This window comes from Syzygium oleosum, unplaced genomic scaffold (genome assembly GCF_021117445.2).
Source record: "Syzygium oleosum isolate NSW1041296 unplaced genomic scaffold, Sole_v2.1 Sole_v2.03, whole genome shotgun sequence".
NCBI lineage: Eukaryota > Viridiplantae > Streptophyta > Magnoliopsida > Myrtales > Myrtaceae > Syzygium > Syzygium oleosum.
The window spans coordinates 17136833-17159639 of NW_026607487.1; the positions used below are offsets into that span (position 1 = coordinate 17136833).

General features: G+C 41.3%; 2 protein-coding genes across 2 annotated transcripts; both read left to right on the top strand.

Moving 5' to 3' along the window:
• Positions 1-3658: 3658 nt before the first annotated feature.
• LOC115671761 (rust resistance kinase Lr10-like) lies at positions 3659-4369 on the top strand. The gene has a single exon (XM_030593396.2). The coding sequence runs from the start codon at positions 3659-3661 to the stop codon at positions 4367-4369; it is 711 nt and encodes a 236-aa protein (XP_030449256.1).
• A 14067-nt stretch (positions 4370-18436) lies between these two features.
• Positions 18437-22507, top strand: LOC115672028 (protein NRT1/ PTR FAMILY 2.13). Its single transcript, XM_030593769.2, has 5 exons — positions 18437-18841; positions 19016-19233; positions 20370-20629; positions 20714-21055; positions 21518-22507. The coding sequence occupies exons 1-5, from the start codon at positions 18589-18591 to the stop codon at positions 22368-22370; spliced, it is 1926 nt and encodes a 641-aa protein (XP_030449629.1). The 5' UTR covers positions 18437-18588; the 3' UTR covers positions 22371-22507.
• Positions 22508-22807: the final 300 nt, after the last annotated feature.

A 22807-nucleotide genomic window follows, 5' to 3' on the forward strand; every position in this document is an offset into this window, starting at 1 on the left:
TTGTTCTAATTGCTTGACTAGTACACTGGTTGAATTATCTGAACATAGTAGAAAAAATGGCTCTTACTCTTTCAATGTGCGTATCCATCAGTATGCAATGTTTTAACCACGATACTAAACAATAAAACGGAGAAGTAAAACACTTGCGCAAAACAATCAAAATCTATGCAACGGGGAATGAGAGAGATAGAGAGAGTGAGAGAGCGAGCAACTGGTGAGCAACAAACAAACCCAAACCTTGTGTTGATTGGGGTGCAATTGGCGAGCAACGAACAAGAGAAACGGAAAGAGTCGTGAGTTAAGCAATTGAGCAACGAACGAAAGAGATAGAGAAAATGAGATGAAAAGAGAGAAAGAGGAAGAGGTGGCAACAAGAGGTCCACAAGATAGAAAGTAGGGTTAGTCTCAATCCACTCTAAGGTACTGAACCTGGAATCGAATCGGTCAAGAGTGGTTCCAAAAATTTAGAATCGAGAACCGAACGATCCCCGCAAGAACCAGCCGGTTCAATCCAGTTCTCGAGTTGAATCAAATCAATGCTCAATCCTAACGTACATAACTTATAAACTTTTCACATCATTAGATAAAAGTAAATTGATTACGTAAGGGTAATGTCAAAACCGTTTCACGATGTCATTAGATGATATTCAATTTGATCAATTTAGTCATGTCTTTGATTCAAACTAATTTATTTCTTCTAATTGATATGGTTGCTCTTTTTCTCTCCCCGTGTTGCTCTTTGTTAGTACTTTTTAAATTTGGTTGACATGGCTATTGATGTCTACAATCACAACAGCAAAAAGTGGCCTTGCGGTTGATCGGATTTTGGTTCTAATAAGAGAATATAAGCTAAGTGCTCAAAATTAAATTAAACATTACCTAAGAGTTTGGTTAATTGATTTTTAGGAAAAAGCTACTAAAAATCTCAAATTATATCCACTGTAATACATTTATTTTGAATTTACATAAAAACTCCAAACTATGCCCAATTTGACTCATTTATCCTAAACTTTTTTATATGACATAAAGAACTCAAAACTTGTACCTATGTACATGTAAAGGTTCCGTTAGATGATTTTTCAATTAAAACGTCACTTTTATTTCACTTAAGTCATGTGAGCGCCATGTCAATACTGTTTGTTTTCCAGTGTCTATGTGGGTAGATTTTTAACGGTGCTCATTGACGGAACATTAATGAAGGATAAATGTGTTATACAAGCACAAGTTTGGCATTTTTTGTGTTATAGGAATAAGTTTAGTGCAAATGTGCCATAGTAGGTATAATTTGAAATCTTTTTACGGTATTTTTTCGAGAAACCGAACGAAAGAAATACACGGACTCGAATTTCTTTTCTCTAGAATGAATTTATGTTTGGTTCTGCTTCTCTTCAAGGGCCGTCAGTGTGATCCATCGGGAGGCTGGGAGCGAAGGAGAGGCACGTGACGTGGCAATGGAGTGGTCAGATCAGATGCGTGGGGACAGGACGAGATTCCCGTTCTGTTTTAAAACAATAGCGGCGAGACGAGGCGCCGGTTCCTCTCGGATTTGACCGGCGCCGGATCTTGAGCTCATTATTAGCTCCTGATTCGCCTCATAATTCGGGGACATAACCACCCGTGCGGTCACGTGGTGACGGTCCCGCCCCTCCGGCATCGTCTGTCGCTAAGAGCCCATTCGGCAACTTGCCAAATAGTAAAAATTTCTGTTTGTTTATTCCCAGAATCAATTTGGGAACAGAAATCCGTTTGTTAAATTTTTTGTGCCCGGACACAATTTTGAAAAAAATTATTTCCAGAATCAGTTTTGGAATAGAATAAAGAAGCAAAAAAAAGGAGCTTCTTGATTCTAGATCAATTTTTCCTTTTTTGATTCTTCTTGATTTTCTTTTTTGTTTTGGTTTGTTGTTGTTCTTCGACCTGCCGCCCGCCACCCTCCGGCCGCCGGCGACAGGCCACAGGCCAGGGCCGGCGAGGGCATCGTGGCCCTCACTGGTGGCCGACGAGGGTGGCTCGCGACCGCGACGGCGAGGCCTCGCCCAGATCTAGCGAGGCCAACCTCATCGTCGCCAACCCAGGCGACGGCGAGGTCGAGCCTCGCCCAGCCAAGGCGAGGCCGACCTCGCCGTTGCAACCAGCGAGGGCGGCGGCGAGGGCCGCGATGCCCTCGCCGGCCATGGCCAAGGAAGGGAAGGGAAAGAAAGAAAAAAAAAGGAAAAAAAAGAAAGAAATATTAAAAAATTCAAAATATTATTAATAAAATGAAATTTTGTGTAGTTACTAAACGCATTTATGTTCTTTTTCTATTCTAAGAATAGAAATTTTGGGCAGTTACCAAACGCTTTCAAATGCTTAGAAATTATTTTCGGGTACGGAATAAAAAAAGAATCATTTCTGAGCAGAATCCGTTCCCGGGCATAGAATGGTTGCTATGCGCAGCCTAATTGTGATGGAGTGCGTGGCGTGGTGGGAATTGTAATGGAGGAATGGAAAGAAAGAATGAAATTGACGGTCCAATCCAGTCCAGTTCCGGTCCAGTCCAATGAAATCGATTACTTTTTTTTTATCTCACTACGTGATGCTATCTTTTCATGTTGAATTAAGTGATATGTACGTAATGATTCTCAAATTGAAAAAAGCGAATAAAAAAACGTGATTCACTTAAAGTTTAGTTCACATTTTACTAATTTTTTTGAAGAAATAAAAAATAAAAAATATATATGTAGTCGGTCCAGTTCGGTTCCCTTTGGAACTGGGAATTGGACTGACAATCCCGAGAACCGGACCAAACCAGCTGGTCCGGTCTGGGTGGTTCCTGATTTGGGCGATCCGTTTTGCACATCCCTAATTTGGGACAACCAAAAAAGAATGAGACATGTGCACTAAAATTTTAAAACTTGTCACGAAAATGCAATTGAGTTCAAAACTTACGAACATTGTAATCAAGTTATTAAACTTGTCAAATTGGTTCGATTGAATGCTTCCATTAATTCCGTCCAACTTGGCTAACAGCAAATGCTGATGTAGTTTTTTTTTAAATATTTTCTTTCTCCTATGTGGTAATGACGTGGCTAAAACACAAAACACAATACTAAAACGACCTCGTTTTAATCCAAATCTGGTTTTTAATACAAATATTATTTAAATTAAATTGAAAAATATTTTTTTTTTTAAAAGAAAGAACTAGGCGATTAGGGATTTGTAGCCCTTGTTGTTGCCGCCTCACCATCGCCGAGAAAGGCTAGCGATAGTGGAAGAGTGGTCGGCGGGGGTTGCCAAGCCCTGGCTAGGGGTCGGCGAACCATGCTAATCGCAAGTGAGGGCCGGCAACCCTCGCCCGATCTGCGTCGTTGACCATTCCTCGACCGTCGCGTCGGCCTTTCTCGGTGATGGTGGGGCGGCCCTTGCCGCCTGGTTTTTCCTCCTTTTTTTAACTTATTTTTATTTTATTTAAATTTAAATAAAAATTGTATCTTACAAGCTCATAACAACTTTTTTCCCATAAGGTACTCTTACTTGGACATTAAGAAAATCACAAAAAAAAATTCAAACACAAATAGGGGAAGGAGGTTATGGCTCCGTATACAAAGGAATATTTAGAAGTGGCAATGAAGTTGCAGTTAAGATTTTGAACAAACCAAAATCTAATGGCCAAGATTTTATGAGCGAAGTGACTACTATTGGAAAGATCCACCATGTTAATGTGGTGCAACTTGTTGGCTTTTGCTTTAACAACTCTAAACAAGCTCTCCTGTACGATTTCATGCCAAACGGATCTTTGGATAAACACATTTTCTCTAAAGATGGGGATGATTCTCTTGATTTTAAGAAAATATATGAGATATCTCTTGGTGTGGCTAGAGGGATAGAATATTTATATCGGGGATGTGATATACAAATTTTACACTTTGACATCAAGACTCACAATATTCTTCTAGATCAAAATTTCACCCCAAAAGTTTCTGACTTCGGGCTTGCAAGACTTTATCCTGTGGACCACGACATAGTGTCATTAACCGCTGCAAGAGGAACCTTGGGATATATGGCTCATGAGCTATTCTACAAGGACATTGGTGGTGTCTTGTATAAAGCTGATGTCTATAGTTTTGGAATGTTGCTGATGGAAATGGCAAGTAGGAGGAAAAACGCTAAGGCAAATATTGAGCGTTCAAGTCAAGTTTATTTTCCTTTGTGGGTTTATGATCAACTCAGCAAAGAAAACGAGGTTGAAATGGAAGAAGTAGAAGGGGAAAGGGAGACATCGAGGAAGATGGTAATAGTTGCCCTTTGGTGTATACAGTTAATCCTTGATGATCGGCCATCAATGAGTAGAGTCCTGAGCATGCTTGAAGGAGATATTGATATATTGTGACTGCCTCCAAAACCGCTTCTGTATCCATTCGAGAAGCCAGTTGATGATATGGACACTGAAATAGAACTTGAATCATTCTCAACCACATTAAGTGCTCCAACAATTTGTGAACGATATCGATTTTAGAATAGCAATGAAATTACGGAATCATGCATTGTATGATTTTCTTTTCTCCATGTTTGAATGTATGTAACATAAACATAGTTCCGTCAGGAGCATAATTGACCATGTAATTCGTGAACGTATATGATTTTAGCGTTTGTTACATCCTGTGTTTTGCAGATGAGCTGCCACATGGCTCTGTTTACATTTCTTGTTTCCCGAGTGCTCCTTATATGACAGACCAAGCTCGACTTGTATGGACCAATGAGTCTCGCTCTCTCTCTCTTCACTCCACCGTCCAATATCAAGCTCTCCCCTTCCCGCCAAAACCTCTCACCCTCGCTCCTCGACCGCCGCCCGATCTCCCACCTTGATGTCGGCCACTTCCGCGGAGCAATCTCCCACCTCGACCTCCTGTACCGTGATGAGTCCCATCCCGATCTCCTCTCCTTCTCTCTCCTCCTCATGTCCTGCATTCGTTCCCAAGGGTTAGCGCTCGGAAGGTGTGTCCATTGCGTGCTCGCTCAATCCCAGCTTTAGCCTAACTCGGTGATTCTTAACTCGCTCATCAGTCTCTACTCAAAATCCAATGACTGGGCTGAGGCGCCGAGGACTTTTAGGGGCATGGGTAATAAAAGGGATTTGGTTTCTTGGAGTTCCATGATCTGTTGCTATTCTAATAACCACATCGCATTTGAAGCAGTCAATACTTCAACCAAAAAACAAAAAAAATAAGCAGTCGATACTTTTCGTTCATATGATTTTTTCCCTCTGGCTTGTTCGGTTCCGAAGAATGCATCAATGGGTGATAAGAGTTTCGGGGTGATAATAAAAAGGAGGCTATCTTGATTCTGATGTGTGTGTTGGGTGTGCATTAATTGACACGTTTGCAAAGGATAGTGCTGATTTCGTTTCGTTTCAGTTCATAAGGTGTTTGACAAAATGCTCGAGAGGAATGTGGTTGCTTGGACTTTGATGATGACAAGATGTACTCAGTTGGGGTGTCCAAAGAAAGCTGTTGATTTTTTTTTGGATATGCTGGTGAGTGGGCCTGTGCCAGATGGATTTGCTAACATAGCTGTTTTGTTGGCATGCCGGAGTTGGAGTTACAATTGCCTGGGGAGCCCTTGCATTCCTGGGTAATACAGTCTGGGTTGCTTCGGATATCTGTGTTGGATGCAGTTTGGTGGACATATACGTGAAGTCTGTAGCTAGTGCATGCTTCATGATTCGAGAAAGGTGTTTGGTCGGATGCAAGATCTTAATGTGATGTCCTGGACAACGATAATCACAGGATATGCGCACACTGAAGAGAATGAGGTGGATATCAAACTCTTTCGGGAAAACAAAAGGTCCAGTGAGGCCAAAGCAATCATTTGCTAGTGTTCTCAAGGCTTGTGGAAGTACTTGTGATGTAGATATGGTAAAACAAATGTGTATGCGCTAGCTATGAAAGTGGGCTTTGCCTGTGATACTTGCATGGGTAAAAACTCTAATTAGCATGTATTGCCGGTCGGGCCACATGGAAGATGCAGAGAGCTTTTGATGCACTAAATGAAAAGAATTTGTTTTATTATAATATCCTTGTTGAGGGCTATGCTAAAAGTTTGGAAGATTGAGTAGGGAGGAATCGGAATGAGTGCTTTTACACTAAGAGGAGCTGTCTACATTGGCGTTATGGGTAAGGGGAAGCAGATCCATGCAAGGATGGTAAAATCAGGGCTCGACTCAAATAAGTGCATTTCCAATGCTTTGATCTCTATGTATTCAAGGTGTGGAAACACATGAAGCTGCTTTTCGAGTTTTCAGTGAGACAAGAGAGAAATATTATAACTTGGACTTCAATGGTCACTGGTTTTGCAAAACATGGATTTGCTACAAGAGCTCTGGACACATTCCATAAAATGCTTGAGGCCAGTGTGAGGTCAAATTAGATCACCTGTATTGCTGTTTTATGCTCGTTTAGCCATGTGGGTTTGATTTATGATGGATTGAAACACTTTAGGCAATGTACAAAAAACATATGCTCAAAATCAAACATTATGCATTCAAGGTGGACTCATCGAGCATATCAGATCCCTTGTCGAAGCCCTTCAGTTTATAAATTCAATGCCTTCCAGGGCTGATAAACTAGTCTAGCATAAATTTCTTGGAGCTTGCTGAGTTCACAACAACGTTGAACTTGCAAAACAAGCTGCAGCAATGATTTTTTAGTAGGAACGGGACAAACCTCCTGCTTATAATTTGCTACTGAATATGTATGCGTCAGCTGATCTATGGGAAGATACAGCAGCAATCAGAAAGAAGATGAAACTGAAAAAACTTCCAAAAGAAGCCGGTTGTAACTGGAGTGAGGTGAAAAATATAGTTCCTGAGTTCTATGTGGGTGACACTTCACACCAAAGGCATCGGAGATCTATCACTACTAAGTGGAACAATTGGCCAGTCATATAAAAAAACTGGGTTATGTTCCGAATACTGAATTTGTTCTTCATGATGTGGAGGAGGGACAAAAGGAACAATATTTGCCTTAGAACAGTGAGAAAATTGCTGTTGTTTTTGGCCTTAGAAGCATCTCTAGTACAAAATCTATCAGGGTATTTATGAATATTTGCATTTGTGGAGATTGTCATTCTGTGATCGAGTAAATCTCCATGGCAACTGGAAGATCTATAGTCATAAGGGATGCAAACAGGTTCCACCATTTTATGGACGGAACATGCTCATGCAATGGCTACTAGTTGGTGATGATGCTTCTTGAATTGTATTGTTCATTGGGTGCATCGAATCTCTGTTTTAGATGTTTCCCCTTTATACCTATGTTACTTGAACCGGGATTTACTTATGCTCCTTGCAAGCCCAACAATGTAAATATCATGTCCTGAATTTTTTATGGATTCAGTACTCCTACTGTTAAAATACCAAGCAGAAGACCTTAAATGGATCTCGCACCTTTCAGCAAAATGATTCATTGAATGTAAAACAGTCACGCCTTTTCCATTGGGATTTTCTTAGAGCAAGCAGTTTTTCGGATACTAGATATTGATGTTCCGTTCTGTTCCAGAGCGTTTCCAATGTCACTAGAATCTCGCAAACTCTCAGCAATATGATTCATAGAATCTAAAACAATCACATTTTTTTCCTTTTGGATTTTCCTGGAACAAACGGTTTTTCACATACTAGATATTGATGTTTTGTTCTATTCCAGAGCGTTTCCAATGTCGCTAGGATCTCGCAATCTTTCAGCAATATGATTCATGGAATCTAAAACAGTCACACTTTTTCCTTTGGGATTTTCCAGGAGCAAGCAGTTTTTCACATACTAGATATTGATGTTTTATTCTATTCCAGAGCGTTTCCAATGTCGCCTGGGTATATCACCACGGCTAATGGTTTGATCCTTAATTATAATTCATTTATTTTACCCATATCATGATCTAGGCGAGTCAATACATACAATTGCCAATAGGCATGTGACCCTGCTTGTAAAGGGGTTGGGGATTGGGGCCGAGCAAAACCAAGTCCGAGATTTAATCCCCGTGAACATCGCACACACATGTACACAGAGGAGAGAAGTGAGACCAAAAAAAAATACACGTTGTTACCATACCGACCAGAGGAGGTGGAGGAGGCATAGGGAGCCGATAATGATTGCGAACCGAACCGATCATAGGAAGATTGCTAATTCGATTTATCACGCGAGAATCGTCCACCTTGTCCCCGACCAGATTTACGACCTCTAGAATTACGTCCACCTCGAGATCCTCGAAACGGTGGACTGGGTGAAGTGGTATGACCGAGCAAAGCATGATGAATATCAGATGAAGATGATGCATTGGATTTTCTGAGAAATCGTTCTTCTTGGATGAGGAGGCGTGACCGCAGATCACCAAACGAGAGAATTGTAGGGCCGTTTGTGACCATAGTGACAAAAGGATTATACTCAAATGGGAGCCCATTGAGGACTTGAATCACCAAGTCCTTGTCAGAGACAGAGCAATTGATTGCGGTGAGAGAGTTCGCAATTGACTTCAGATGCTGGAGATAATCAGACATTGACTGATCGGGTTTCTTCATGGTATTTTGAAAATCCAATTTTAGTCCAATTTCATTGGCCGCGCAGCGATCGGTAAAACGTTGTCCTAGAGCAAGCCAAATCTCCCGAGATGTCCAAAGGTCGTGAACTTCACGGAAAATTTCGACTGTGAGGGTCGAATTGATCAAACTAAGAATACATTGATCTGTCTTTACCCAAGTGGAATATGAAGTATTGACCACTATAGTGCCAGTCTGATCATTGATAAGCTTCGGCGGACATGGAAAAGAACCATCCACATAGCCCAACAGATCGTTACAGATTAAAATAGATTCAAACTGAGATTTCCACAAAAGATAATTGTCTGCATCGAGTTTGATGGAGATGAGACTTGTGATGTTGGGAAGAACAAGAGACGACGAGGATGATTGCATAGCCGTAATTTGAGCAGCAGTAGAGATCGGAGCAGTAGTGAAGAGGGAAGAAGGGGGGAAAGTGGGCGCCCTATTATCGGGAGGCGATGGGAAATTTGGATTAACAGAAGAAGAAGATGGTGGGTCAAGAGATGGTAGAGAAGAAGAAAAATTTAGAGATGTATTGGACATTGTTGAGATAGTAATTGGAACAAAGGAAATGTTGATTTGGGGTAGAGATGTTGAAGAATTCAATTCGTTTTCCTACTCTGATACCATGTTGATGTTTGGAGACAAAGAGAAAACAACGACAAAGCGTTTATGGTGGCTCAACCCTAATTAGGGTTATATGATATGTATTTATAGGAGTGACTAATTACAAAAAGGGTACAGATAGAAACATAATTACATAAATACCCCATAATACATATAAATTACACATTAATAATATCTATATTAGTTAATAGCGGACTAAGTTTTGGCTTACTGTATAATTAGATTGTCGACACAGAAGTCTTAACATCGGGATAAGGATACTAAAAGTGCCATAACTTTTGTACGGCGTTCACTTGAGTGCCATAATTTTTTTTTTGGCTCACTTAAGTGCCGCTTCTAGCAAAAAATGATCACTTGAGTGCTATCAGCCATTTGGCAGCCAAAAAATCCGACTTGGACGCCAGTCATCCTACGTGGCTTCACCGGAGTTGACGTGGACAATATTTTAATATTTTTTTGAATTTTTGAATTTGAATTTTATTTTAATTTTGCAAATTTTTTTCAATGCCGGTGAGGGTCACTAGCGACCCTTGCCGGCTGCGAAGTCCTCGCCCAGATTGGGCGACTGGCAAGGCCTTCACGACCGCAGGCGTTGCCTCTCCCGTTGCCAGCGAGGCCGCGATGGCCTCGCCAAGGGCCCTCGCGGCCGCGAGCGAGGCAGCCTCGCCAGATCTAGCGAGAGCCTTCGCCGTCTCACCTGCGACCAGCGAGATCGCGATGGCCTTGCCAAGGGCCTTCACGACTGCGAGCGAGGCGGCGAAGGCTCTCGCCAGATTTGGCAAAGAAGGCTCGCGGCCAAGGGTAAGGCGGCCCTCGCCCAATCTGGGCAAGGCCTTCGCAGCCGGAAAGGGTTGCCGGTGACCCTCGCCGGCATTGAAAAAAAAAGGAAAAGAAAAATAAAAAAGAAAAAGAAAAATTCAAAAATAAAATAAAAACATTTAAAAAATCTCGTCGGATGGAAAATTAATAAAAAAAATCCACGTAGGATGGTTTGCCAGAAATGGCACTCAAGTGATTTTTTTTTGGCCGGAAGTGACACTTAAATGAGCAAAAAAAAAGTTATGGCACTCAAGTGAGCGCCGTATAAAAGTTATGACACTCCTAGTGTCCTTATCCCTCTAAACATCATAAGTCAGTTTAACCACCACAACGACCGACATAGACAAACTCAAATTTGCAAATCTTTTCACTTTGTTATTAAGGACAACATAGAAGGTGATCATCTTCAGTAATTCAATCATCCTCAGGTGCCGAATTTGGACATCATATCAGTGCATAAAATTTGATGTTCAACTACAAAAGCCCAATCCCTATATGTGATGGGAATTTGTGTGTTCACTCAATGATGAGACATGCGATGGTGTCTTAACATTCTTAACATTCTTCCTAACAAGCCTCATATTCCTCATTATTCTCCCCTCCGAATGAGTTTACCTACTGAGCAAACATCCCACCAGACAGTGATGTTAATAAGGAACGCGCGACATCCCGGTCACTCAGAGATATGCAGACGGAGAGCCATAACCTGATGCCAAATTAGCGTGGTACTCTTGAATGGCAGATGCAAAACAAGTTGATTATTAGGACTGAGAATACAAAGAAAAGTAGCAAAAGCACATGCTGCTCTCGATACTTGGGTCGTCTCACCGATTACCAAAACAATTAACTTCTTTTCGTTACAGTTGCTTCATATGGTTTTTAAGTACTTAGAAACAGATAAAGTAGAAAGGACCTTCCTAAATCTTGGTTCGTCAATACTTACATCAATAACCAGCGAAAGGTCGCATCAGTTAGACTCAGATTCTTTCCTGGTAAACCCTACTACCTTTTGTTTTCGGTGACTTTGAAGTCTTCTAATTATACCAAACTATTGAACACGCTATAAGATTCTTCCCAAAGATGGTGAGGGAACTATAAAGTTCAACTCTTTTACTCTAATGACTTTCGAAAAATTTTCTTCTATAATGCTGGAATGGAGTGGATAATTCTTTCGATTTTTCTTAACATTTCTTTTTCGTCTGAATTGAATATATGCAATCCCTAATAATTAGAATCCATTGATTCATAATTCACATGGATTCAATTTGATTCAAGGTCCGCATCAATTCCTAAGACGGCTTTCTTGTCATCTTAGAAATAAGAAAATCCATGAACATCATAAATATCTCTGAAAATGTGAAATAATTTGCTTATCTAAGAAAAATTCTCAAAAATATGAAATGATGTGGTAGAACGGCTAAATATATGGGTTGTCAATTGGGATGTTTTCTTGCCAAAAAGAGATGGTGATGATGTTGGGTTCTACTCGCTACTCCCGTAACATTCTTGACTTGATTGATTTTGTTTTGTTCGGTTGACATGGGCTTTTCAATAGACGACCCCAAGTCTTCGTATTCAACATCTCTCTCAATTGCCCACAGGCTGAGAGGGACTGGTTATTCCTCTCAATTCCACACCTCTACGTTGTCTCATTGGTCTTTCTTGTCGTGCTACTAGGGACGTGTACTTGTAACACCCGCCACGAACGATCATGTCCAGCTTCATGCTGCAGAAAGGTTCACAAGATAAGCTTTGTCTTGCAATTGAAAAGCAATTCAAAAGGCTGTGATAACTCAAGAATTGAGCTAGCATGTGAAAAGAGTCAGACAATGTTTATTATCGAATTCATCTATAGAAATAATGATTATGTCAATTCTGACGACATTCTCATGGTTGACATTGGGACCAAAACGACGCCATTTTAACCACGTCATTTGCACATAAAATACTTCTTCATATGCTTAAGAACCAATATTTCCGATCGATAACTTTCAACACGGACTCTTCTTTTAATTTACACAAGCAAAAATACACACGCTTTGCCTGTGAAAAGATTATAATAATGAAAAAAATTTGAGTTGTACTACGGAAATAAGGTTTTTTGAGATACTGTCTAAGTTGCGAAATGAATCGGTCTTTTTGGCTAAAAAAAAATTTAAATTACAAAAGACTAGTTCCTTTATACACATTATGTGCATGCTCGCATTCAAGGTGAATTTGGATGATTTTTAGTAAGGGAACGTGGATATGAATTCCAAAGTAATGATAGGTGTTTCGTAAAAAGTAGGAGATCTGAGATTGAGACGAGATAATAGTGCTTTAATCTTTCGAAAAAATGGACACCGAAATTCCGAAAGTTGGTTTCATATGTAGTATATACACATATAAATAGATATACTATGTATAAGCTCTTTTAACTTTTCGAATTTATGGATATGACAGTAACATAGTACTTATTTAACGTTGGTTCGTGTATTTTCTTTGTTAGACGTGTGATGCAAAAAGATTATGGGCCTAATGCTTGAAAAAGCCCTGTCAAACTACCCAGTTGATGGGCCCGAGAATCGAGGCCCATCTTAGTTTTGCCGTTTGTTGGCCCCAAACCAATACAATCCCCATACATATTCATGTATAATTGTCCCTCTATGATTGTCACGTGATGAGACACATGGTATAATTTTGCGGTGCGACTCGGCATCTGCTTTGTAAGGATTGGTTTATTGTATTTTCATAATCGAGAACGTATACATAACACTAATCAATATACCAATGCAAACTACAAGGTTAATACTAGGTACATAAATACTCGTTTGCAAAAGAACAATGCTAGAGAGGCTACGGCTAGCTATTGCAAAGCCGGTTCGCAAAGTAATGTGTTGAGTTGTAACTGGCATCAAAGACATCTGGTCACATTTGAGAGCCCTATAGAGTTTCGACACATCCTAGATTTATCAAAGGATAAAAAAAACTCGAACAATCCGCAAACTTTTGTCCAATGCGCGATGTCGTTGCACTAATTAATACTACAGTGATGACACTACACACCAGACATAAAGGCTGAGTACTAGTAGTGTCGTTATCCGGCTTATCGACTAATTTTATTAGTCGGCTCTTGTATTATCCAGTATCATTGATATCAGTAATTATACCATCAGAGGGGAAAAGTATCAAAAAAAGTCATAAACCAGCATTTGTATCAATTTAGTCCATCCGGTTAATTTAGGCCGAAAATTACTAACGTGGATGCCAGCCGTAAGGCTCGTGCAAATTGTTCCATTGCAGATTTTCCTACTCTCTGGTTGAAGGCCCAAAAGTTGAAAACTTACAATTTCTTTGGTGATAAACATTTTAGGGGTTGGAACAAGTAGCCATCCCCCCCATCTACTAATGGAAGTTTTCAAGTGGTCTGAACTTCTTCCCTTCTTCCCATAAAATTAGGCACTGTTTGATTACGTGAATGTGGCTAATGTTCGATGCGATTAAGCAAAGACTCGTGTAAACTGCTACTAGCTGGCCAAAAAGAGCTTTCTCGTGGGCTCCGGTTATGTTGATCTCCCCACTTGAAGGACAGGACGGCCAACCACTTTGGTTATTCCTGAGGACAAATCCTGAATCCGTTAAATCCAAACCTGAATAATCGATCGAGGCTTAAGTCAGATACCCGCATCATATCGGCTGATACCGATCTCCAGCCCGGAAAATTACCAGAAAAGTCTTATATCTATTGTAATTATGCCAATCCAGTCCTAAAACATATTTGTTTTGCCAATTCAATTCTAAACATTTTGCAATTACGCCAGTTTAGTCCATCCGGCCAATTTTGGCCGACCGGCGCTGACGTGGATATCAGCCATCCGGCCAAAGCTGACGTGGAATTTTTAAATAATATTTTATATTATTTCACAATTTTTAAAATAATTGTTATTTTATTGTATTCCTCCTCCTCCTCCTCCTCCTTTTGTCCCCACAATGGCCGGCAAGGGTCGTAGCCCTCGCCATGGCCTTGCCAACCGCGAGTGAAGTCGGCCTCGCCCGCGATTGGCGAGGCCATGGCTGCCTTTGCCGGCATCACTAGGTCCTCACAGGTCACGGGCAAAGCCATGGCTGCCTTTGCCCATGTCAACAGGGCCGGGCGCAGGTAAATGCGGCCATGGCCTGACACAAACCCAAGCGAGGGTCGCAAAGCCCTCGACAGTCACTATGGGTAAAAAAAAGCAAGAAAAGGAAAAAGAAAAAGAAAAGAATAAAAAAAAATCAGCATCGGCTGTCGGTCAGCCAAAATTGGCACAATTGTAAAAGATTTAGGACTGAATTAGCAAAAAAAAAAAATTTATGATTGAATTGGCGTAATAATAGATTTAGGCCTTTTTTGATAATTTTCCCGACAATTGTTTCATAAGCCTAAATGATGATTTGATTATTGAAAAGGATATTGCTAAGCTAATGGCTCCGTCATTTTTTTTCCAATAATGGAGCATTCTTGACCACTCATATTTCATGGAAACCGGACCACTTTCTTCACCGGTTTTCAAAAAAAAATTAAAATACTCACTTGCCATATATTATTATGATGCAACAATAAAAGGAAATTGGGTTATAAGTTCGGTTAATACCACGAAAAACCCTAAACTAGTACAGTTGTGACAAATTTATCCCAAACTATTTTTTTGACCACAAAAAACCCCGAACCGGTATACTTGTGACAATTTTACCCCAACTAATTTTTTAATATTATTTTTTTTTATTTTTTCGAATTTTTTATTAATTTTTTTTATTTTCTTTTTTTCCTTAATATTCTTCATCTTCAACCTCTGGCCGGTCGCCGGACCGGCGACCGGCCAGAGGAGAAAGCCGGCGAGGTCGGCCTCGCCGGCCGCTGGTGAGGCTTGACCTCGCCGGCCGCTAGAGAGGGCTCACCGCGGGCCGAGCCCTTGCCGGATCTGGTGAGGCTCGACCTCGCCCGGCCGGCGAGGTCGAACCTCGCCGGATCCAGCGAGGGCTAGGCCCCGCCGGCCGCTGGCGAGGGCTCGGCCCCGCCGGCCGCCTGGCGAGGCTCGACCTCGCCGGCGCTAGGCGAGGTCGAGCCTCACCAGATCTGGCGAGGGCTCGGCCCCGCCGGCCGTTGGGGAGGTCGGCCTCGCCCAGCACTGGTGAGGTCGAGCCTCGCCGGCTTCCGCCTCTGGCCGGTGGCCGGTCCGGCGACCGGCCAGAAATTGAAGATAAAGAAGATTAAGGAAAAAAAGAAAAGAAAAGAAAAAAGAAAAAAGAAATAAAAAAATTCGAAAAAATAAAAAATAATATTAAAAAATTAGTTGGGGTAAAATTGTCACAAGTATACCAGTTCGGGGTTTTTGGTGGTCAAAAAAATAGTTCGGGGTAAATTTGTCACAAGTGTACCAGTTTTGGGTTTTTTTGTGGTCAAAAAAATAGTTTGGGGTAAAATTGTCACAACTGTACCAGTTTAGGGTTTTTCGTGGTATTAACCCTTTTTGTTACATTTAACTTTTCTGTCAAAATTTAAATCTTTTAAAATATTAAGTTTTAAAAAACTATGAAATACTATATATGATTCTACATGTATATATATGTGTGTATAGTTGAAAAGTTTCATATTTTTTTGCCAATTAGAAGTGGATTACGAAAATCGTATACTTGTGTTTGTCGAAATTAATCTTGCGACGGAATATCTCTCTGTCTACTCTCCGGTCTGAATTGACTTTTCTCTCCTTTCTTTTCCTTTGACTTTCCCCACTTTCTATCCCCTCCCCCTTCTTTCTATCTCCCCTTTTTCTAATGACTCTAACTCCATCTTTAGTGCATGCTTCCCTTCTTCATCAATTGGTACAAGAGCTTCATTCGTTCTTGATCAATTGGTATCAAAACTAGAACCCGTTCTTCACCATATCATCTTGGTTAAAGTAGGGGGATGGGAACGAACATGAACAGGAAATCTCAAATTGTCCACAGTCAAAGAGAAAAATCATTGCTCTCATTTTTCATTTCAATTCCGATGAGATAGTTACCAAACGCACTTTTTACTCACCTCAGAAGAGAGAGAGAGAGAGAGAGGTTATGCTAGAAACTCAATTGAATTTTGAAAATGGCATTTTGGTAGGTAAAGTGGCATGCCCACAGCGAATAAACAGTTGCAGTCAATTTCCTCCTTTTTTCACTTTTTTTTTTTAGAGGATGCCTTAATTTGGCCAACGCAATTGAAGTTGCACTAGTCCAGTTCACATTTACATAAAACCAAATAAATCTATGAGCCAAAATCGATAAAAAAAATTCTAGACTGTTTTAATACATGGAGCATTTTATTCCTTGAAAACAATTCTTCATTTTTTTTTTGAATAAGTGTACTAGAAGTCTTAAAACTTGTCACGAAAGTGCAATTGAGTCCTAAAACTTTCAAAAAGTGCAATCAAGTCCTAAAACTTGTTAACATTTTCCGTTTGTCAAGTTGAATGGAGTTAATATAAGGACTTGATTGCACCTTTTAAAATTATTAGCACTCAATTGCATCTTCGTGACAAGTTTTAGAACTTCTAGTACACTTATCCCATAGACTAATTTTGGAAAAGGTTTAATGAAAAGGGGAAAATTACCAAAAAAGTCTTAAACTTATTAAAATTGTGCTAATTCAGTCCTAATCTTTTTTTTTGCCAATTCAGTCTAAACCTATTGCAATTATGCCAATTCAGTCCATTCGACCAGTTTGATCGACCTACGCTGACGTAGAGAATTTTTTTATAAATTTTTTTATAATTCTTTTTATTAATTTCTTATTTTTTATTTTCCTTTTCCTTTTCTTTTTTCGTTTCTTCCTTCTTCTTTGTTTCCCCACAGTGACCAGCAAGGCGGCTTCACCCGCAATTGGCGAGGCCATGGCCGCCTTCGCCCAAGTCCGGCAAGGTCGCCTCACACAAAGCCCCCATGCCTGGCGCCCATATCACGAGGAGTAGTCGCGTGTGAAGGTGGCCCTGGCGAGGCTCGCCCCGCCCATTAGCCGGCGAGTGGGAAAAAAAAGAAGGAAGAAAGGAAAAAAGAAAAGGAAAAAGAAAATAAAAGAAAAGAAAATAATAAAATAAAATATTATTAAAAAATTATCTACGTCAGCATCAGCCGACGTCCACGCCACTGCCGATCGGCCAAAATTGACCGAATGGACTGAATTGACACAATTGCAAAGGTTTAAGGACTGAATTGACACAATTACAATAAGTTTAATAAATTTTTGGTTAGTTTTCCCATCTCCAACCTGCTCAAGAATCCTTGCTCTAATATGATTTGAAGCACAGGATTAGTGGAAAAGGTCTTAGGTATAGAAGTATGAAGGTATGGGTCTAATCAATTCGGTATGTATCTTGATATTAAAGTTAAGGATTAATACCACGGAAAATCCCAAACTAGTACACCTGTGATAATTTTACCCCAAACTAATTTTTTTGACCACAAAAAACCCCAAACTGGTATACTTGTGACAAATTTATCCTCAGATTGTTTCCGTTAAATTTTACTGTTCAATTGCTTTTGTTAAATGACACGTGACAGTTAACTGATATACCGATTTTATGTTTTACCATCCATTTGTCACACGAGTATCAGTTTGTGATTTTTTTTTTGTATTAATTCAATTTAACGAAAACTAACGGAGGGTAAATTTGTCACAAATCTATCAGTTTGGGGTTTTTAGTGATCAAAAAAATAGTTTTGGATAAAATTATCACAGGTGTACCAGTTTGGGGTTTTTCGTGGTATTAACCTTAAAGTTAACATGGAATCTATATTTTAAGAGCTCGTGATTAGCCATGTCGGGTGAAATTAGAAAGATATTTTCCTCTGGCTATCATCTCAATCTACTTTGACCCGAAAGTCGAAAAGAAATGATGTCATCTAAGAGTAAGAGGGTAAAGATTTGGTCATGTAATTTGATTGTATACTCACGGCAAGGACTTAACTCACCGAAGATATATATCTCTACTTAAACGAACATTTTGACATAAATTATTGCCGAGACTCATTTTACTGCATCAAATGAATGACAGTTGATACGATGAATGAATATCAGAATCCTCGCTAAGGTCCTGCCAAGGGAAGTGCTTGTGCAGTTCTCGCACTACCGTATTGATTTTGCCCGTAAAACTTGATAAGTGGAAATGGGTCTGCATCAAAATTATTGCTTTTCACCTCAAAATAGGACAAATTTCAGTGGAACGGATTTCGTTTGAAACCATGCGTGTAGATAAGGAGTGTCACGTTGCAGACAAAACATATGCCTCGGACCGTAATTTCCCGTGGGACAGTAACCATCGTGGTATCGTCAGCCACTTGATCATCCTCTCCCTCCTCAGTACCTGTCGACTGTACAAAACATGCACCACCTCTCTCTCTCTCTCTCTCTCTCTCTCTCTCTCTCTCTCTCTGTGATTATTTATACTCGGGTGGTGAGACTTCTTGGGAAGGGGGCCGACCGGGAAGATCATTCCAACTCACTAAAATCTCCCAAGTTCCAGAAAAAAGTGTGTGTGGCTTAGGATTGTTAGAGAGATTATAGAAGAAGAAGAACGAGAGAGATGGGGTCTGAGGTTAACAACACTAGCACCAAGAAGCCTCCTTCAACTGCTTCTCTCTCCTTGCTTCTTTCCACCAAATGCTTCCCTGTCAAACCTTCATCGCCGCCGCCGGCACCGAATTCTCCGGAGAACAAGGGCTCCGACGAAATGAACGGGCATGGGGCAGCTTCGCCGTGCCTCAGTGCACAGGCAGCCTCCGCCGCCGCCATCCAAAAGAAGCCTGGTGGATGGAAAGCCATGCCTTACATCTTAGGTCTCTCTCTCTCTCTCTCTCTCGTACCCTAACGAAGATCTATGTTCTTTTACGAGTTTCATCACGTGAAAGTTCCATTCTTCTAGAGATTTCATCGTCTGGATGGGTGGTGGTATCTCGTCTTCTCTGTATTAGCTGACGAAATCTCTCCTTTTTTGTTCCTTTGAATTACAGGAAACGAAACATTCGAGAGGTTGGCAACGTTTGGACTGCTAGCGAACTTCATGGTGTACCTGGTCAGGGTGTATCGCATGGACCAGGTGACGGCCTCCAACGTCATCAACATCTGGTTCGGCATCACCAACTTTGCTCCGTTGGTGGGCGCCTTCATCTCCGACGCCTATGCCGGCCGGTTCCGCACCATCGCCTTCGCATCCTTCGCCTCTTTTCTGGTATTCAACCAACACCGACAAAACCAAATAATTTCCACGGGTTTCTCCTATCGAATTCTTCATATCACAAAGTCCACTAATCATCACATACTTCGGTGCATCACTAAAGATTAAAAGAAGCTAGAACCGCTCTTGCATGTTGTCTTCTTTACGACGAACAACAAGAAAATTTGACCGAGTTTTCTGGTGTTTTTAATATATAATCAAAACGTTTCGTTCTTTTTTCTGGGGTTACAGACAAAAGGTGAATCGAACGCACCATTATATTTACCTTGATGGTCTATTATATGCACGTTGACCCACATGTGCTGGTCATGCGTGTATTGAGGTTCATAACGTGGAAGAAGCCCAAACGTGGTGGTACCACTCCACGAGAAGTAGGTCCAAGTGACAGTATACTTTTGGTGGCTTTTATTTTATATATTTCCCATTGTCTTCATTGTTGTCTCTCAAGGATTCTATCTGCTTGCTCATCTTGGAGTCTTGGACTTCGATGCTTTTCACGTGTTTTGATTGTGTAGTGGCAAATTAGGAAGATGAGAGTTTCCACTTTGGCCATGCAATCACTTCCCCTTTGACCTATTCCGGATGGGATTAATGAGCTAAGCTAATGATTAATGACCTAATTCGGCCGATTAAAGCGATTTATACAAATTTCTTTCATGAGGTACCGGGAGAAATAACCCTTAATGGTATACATACGAATGATGCTGAATGTACTAAGACTTGTTTTGATTTATAGATTGATGTGATGAAATTTCGTCGAATGCTTCCATCGTGTATATTTGCTCCATTCACATTTTTCGCATTGTTTTATCATTATGTCTGATCATTAATTTTACTATCTCAGCATGTATGATTTTTTTCCTCTCACCTGAAAGGAAAATCTTCCTTCCAATAAAACTTCCATAAATTTATTTCTCCAAAATTTCTTAGTGATAGCTGATTAATTCTGATAATATAACTCCAACTAAAGGATATATTCGTCAGACCAAACTCGAAAGTGAAAATAAAACCAGAACAAAAATTGAAGCCAAGTACTGTGAATGTGAACTTGCATAATCAATAATACATGGTTAAAAATGAGCTCTTCAAACTTCATGTCCCCCACCATCTAAAACGCTCAAAATCGCCAGGGCATGCTGATGATGACCCTGTCGGCTTGGCTACCGCAGCTCCACCCTCCGCGGTGCACCGCCCCACCGCAGTCGATGAGCTCCTCCCACCCGCCGTGCGTCAGCCCCACAGGAGGCCAGATGGGGGTCCTCGTCCTGGGCCTCGGTCTCTTGTCCATCGGCACTGGCGGGATCCGGCCGTGCAGCATCCCCTTCGGAGTCGACCAGTTCGATCCTGCCACCGAGGAAGGAGTGAGAGGGATCAACAGCTTCTACAACTGGTACCGTTTATCTATCCGCGTGGTTCCTTTATTCATTTTTCTTAACCTAACCGCTTAAGTTTTTGGATTGATCCCATTTAACAGGTACTACGCGTCGTTCACGGTCGTGTTGCTGATAACTCAGACGCTGGTCGTCTACATCCAGGACTCGGTGAGTTGGGTCGTAGGTTTCGGGATACCCACGATCCTCATGCTCTGTTCCATCGTGCTCTTCTTCTTCGGGACGAGGATCTACATGCACGTGAAACCTGAGGGGAGCGTGTTCACCGAGATCGTCCAGGTGTTCGCGGCAGCTTTCAAGAAGCGGCGGCTGAGGATCCCGGATGTCGATGGTGGCGGGTCAGAGGTGGCGAAGGTGGCATACTACGACCCACCGGCGCAGGAGGCGGCGTTACTGTCGAAGCTTCCGCTCACAGATGAGTTCAGGTTATGCGTTGCTCTCTTTTTGTCCACTGCATCACGTTCCACGTCTTTTTCTCAAATAAATACTATTTTGATTTCCTAAACTTTTGATAATAATCTATTGATCGGATGCTTAAGCAAAAAAGTGACGTACATATATCCACAAGATCTTGGTTGGTGCATATTATACATGCTGATATCATCGAAAAGATGATACACGTGAAGATGGACAGACATTCTTTATCAAACACACTTGGCCAATCCATTTATAGCAGTCTATTACCACCAAGGTTTGATGAAATTGCTAGTTTTAGACACTTAACATAAATGTACATAAGATTTGAATTATGATATGTTTAACTTGGCATAGTTGTGATGCTTAAAATTAGTCCATTAGCTGGGAACTGCCTGATTAACTAAAAAACCTGATCAACTAGCTTTAACGGTCACCAATTTAACTTAGTAAAATTCCCTTCCTGTGGCCAGGTGCTTAAACAAAGCGGCTATGATCGTCGAAAACGACCTGACAGCCGAAGGCACTCCGACGAGCCGCTGGACTTTGTGCAGCGTCCAACGAGTAGAGGAGGTCAAGTGCCTTGTAAGGGTCGTGCCAATTTGGGCTTCGGGCATCGTCTCTTTCACGGCCATGACCCAACAAGGCACGTTCACCATCACTCAGGCCTTGACGATGGACCGCCACCTCGGCCCGAGGTTCCAGATCCCGGCCGGCTCGCTGATGGTGATGTCGTTCCTCACAATCGGGCTGTGGATCCCCTTCTACGACCGCCTCCTCGTGCCTGCCCTTAGGAAGGTCACCGGGCACGAGGGCGGGATCACACTCCTCCAGAGGATCGGGATCGGGATCGTCTTCTCGGTCCTGTCAATGGCGGTCGCGGGCCTGATTGAACAGGACCGGAGGGCCTATGCTAAATCGCACCCCCTCGCGCCGATCTCGGTCTTCTGGCTGGCGCCGCAACTTGTCCTCATGGGCTTTTGCGAGGCCTTCAACATAATTGGGCAGATTGAGTTCTTCAATCGGCAATTCCCGGACAACATGAGGAGCATTGCGAATTCCTTGTTCTTCTGCTCCTTTGCCGGCTCCAGCTACCTCAGTAGCCTGGTGGTCACGGTGGTGCACCGCGTGACCGGGAAAGATGGTCAGCCCAATTGGCTTGCGAACGATCTCAACGTCGGGAGATTGGACTGTTACTACTTTCTTCTGGCAGGAATGGGGATCGTGAATTTTGTGTACTACTTGGTCGTCGCTCATCGATATCGGTACAAGAGCACTCTACAGCATAATAAAGATGTTGAGCTAAGTAGCGCGACGAATGTATAGAAGGAGATAGATTATGTAGATTTAGTATATAGAGAAGCGGAATAAATAAAAATGTAACAGAGCTATTATAAGCTTAATTTGCCTTATTAGACCTACTTTAATATGGTCATGAAACAGTTTGTATTACATTACACGTACTTTGATCATGCCCTTGGACAATATTTCCTTGTACTCATCACACCCAAGTGAATCGACATATTATGTCGTCCATCATCGACGGGTGATTCATACATATATGATTTATATCCTTTTGAGAAACGCAATATTTTCTAAGACACGTTGGAAAAGTATGTATACTAGCTGATATTGCAGATTGTTATCAACTGTTGTGTATTGCCAACTTGTTTAAATTGACCATTTGCAATATGCCACATCAATTAGTATACGGTCTTTGTAAACCCGTCCTATTATGCCTTGCATTGCTAGTTTCTTTCTTC

What these genes read in the sequence shown, in the direction of transcription:
- LOC115672028 (XM_030593769.2), top strand. Translation starts at nt 18,589, where the DNA reads ATGGGGTCTGAGGTTAACAACACTAGCACCAAGAAGCCTCCTTCAACT. An exon ending in ATCAACAGCTTCTACAACTG is followed by an intron (nt 20,630 to 20,713) that starts GTACCGTTTATC and finishes CCCATTTAACAG; the next exon opens with GTACTACGCGTCGTTCACGG. An exon ending in CCGCTCACAGATGAGTTCAG is followed by an intron (nt 21,056 to 21,517) that starts GTTATGCGTTGC and finishes TCCTGTGGCCAG; the next exon opens with GTGCTTAAACAAAGCGGCTA.
- LOC115671761 (XM_030593396.2), top strand. Translation starts at nt 3,659, where the DNA reads ATGAGCGAAGTGACTACTATTGGAAAGATCCACCATGTTAATGTGGTG.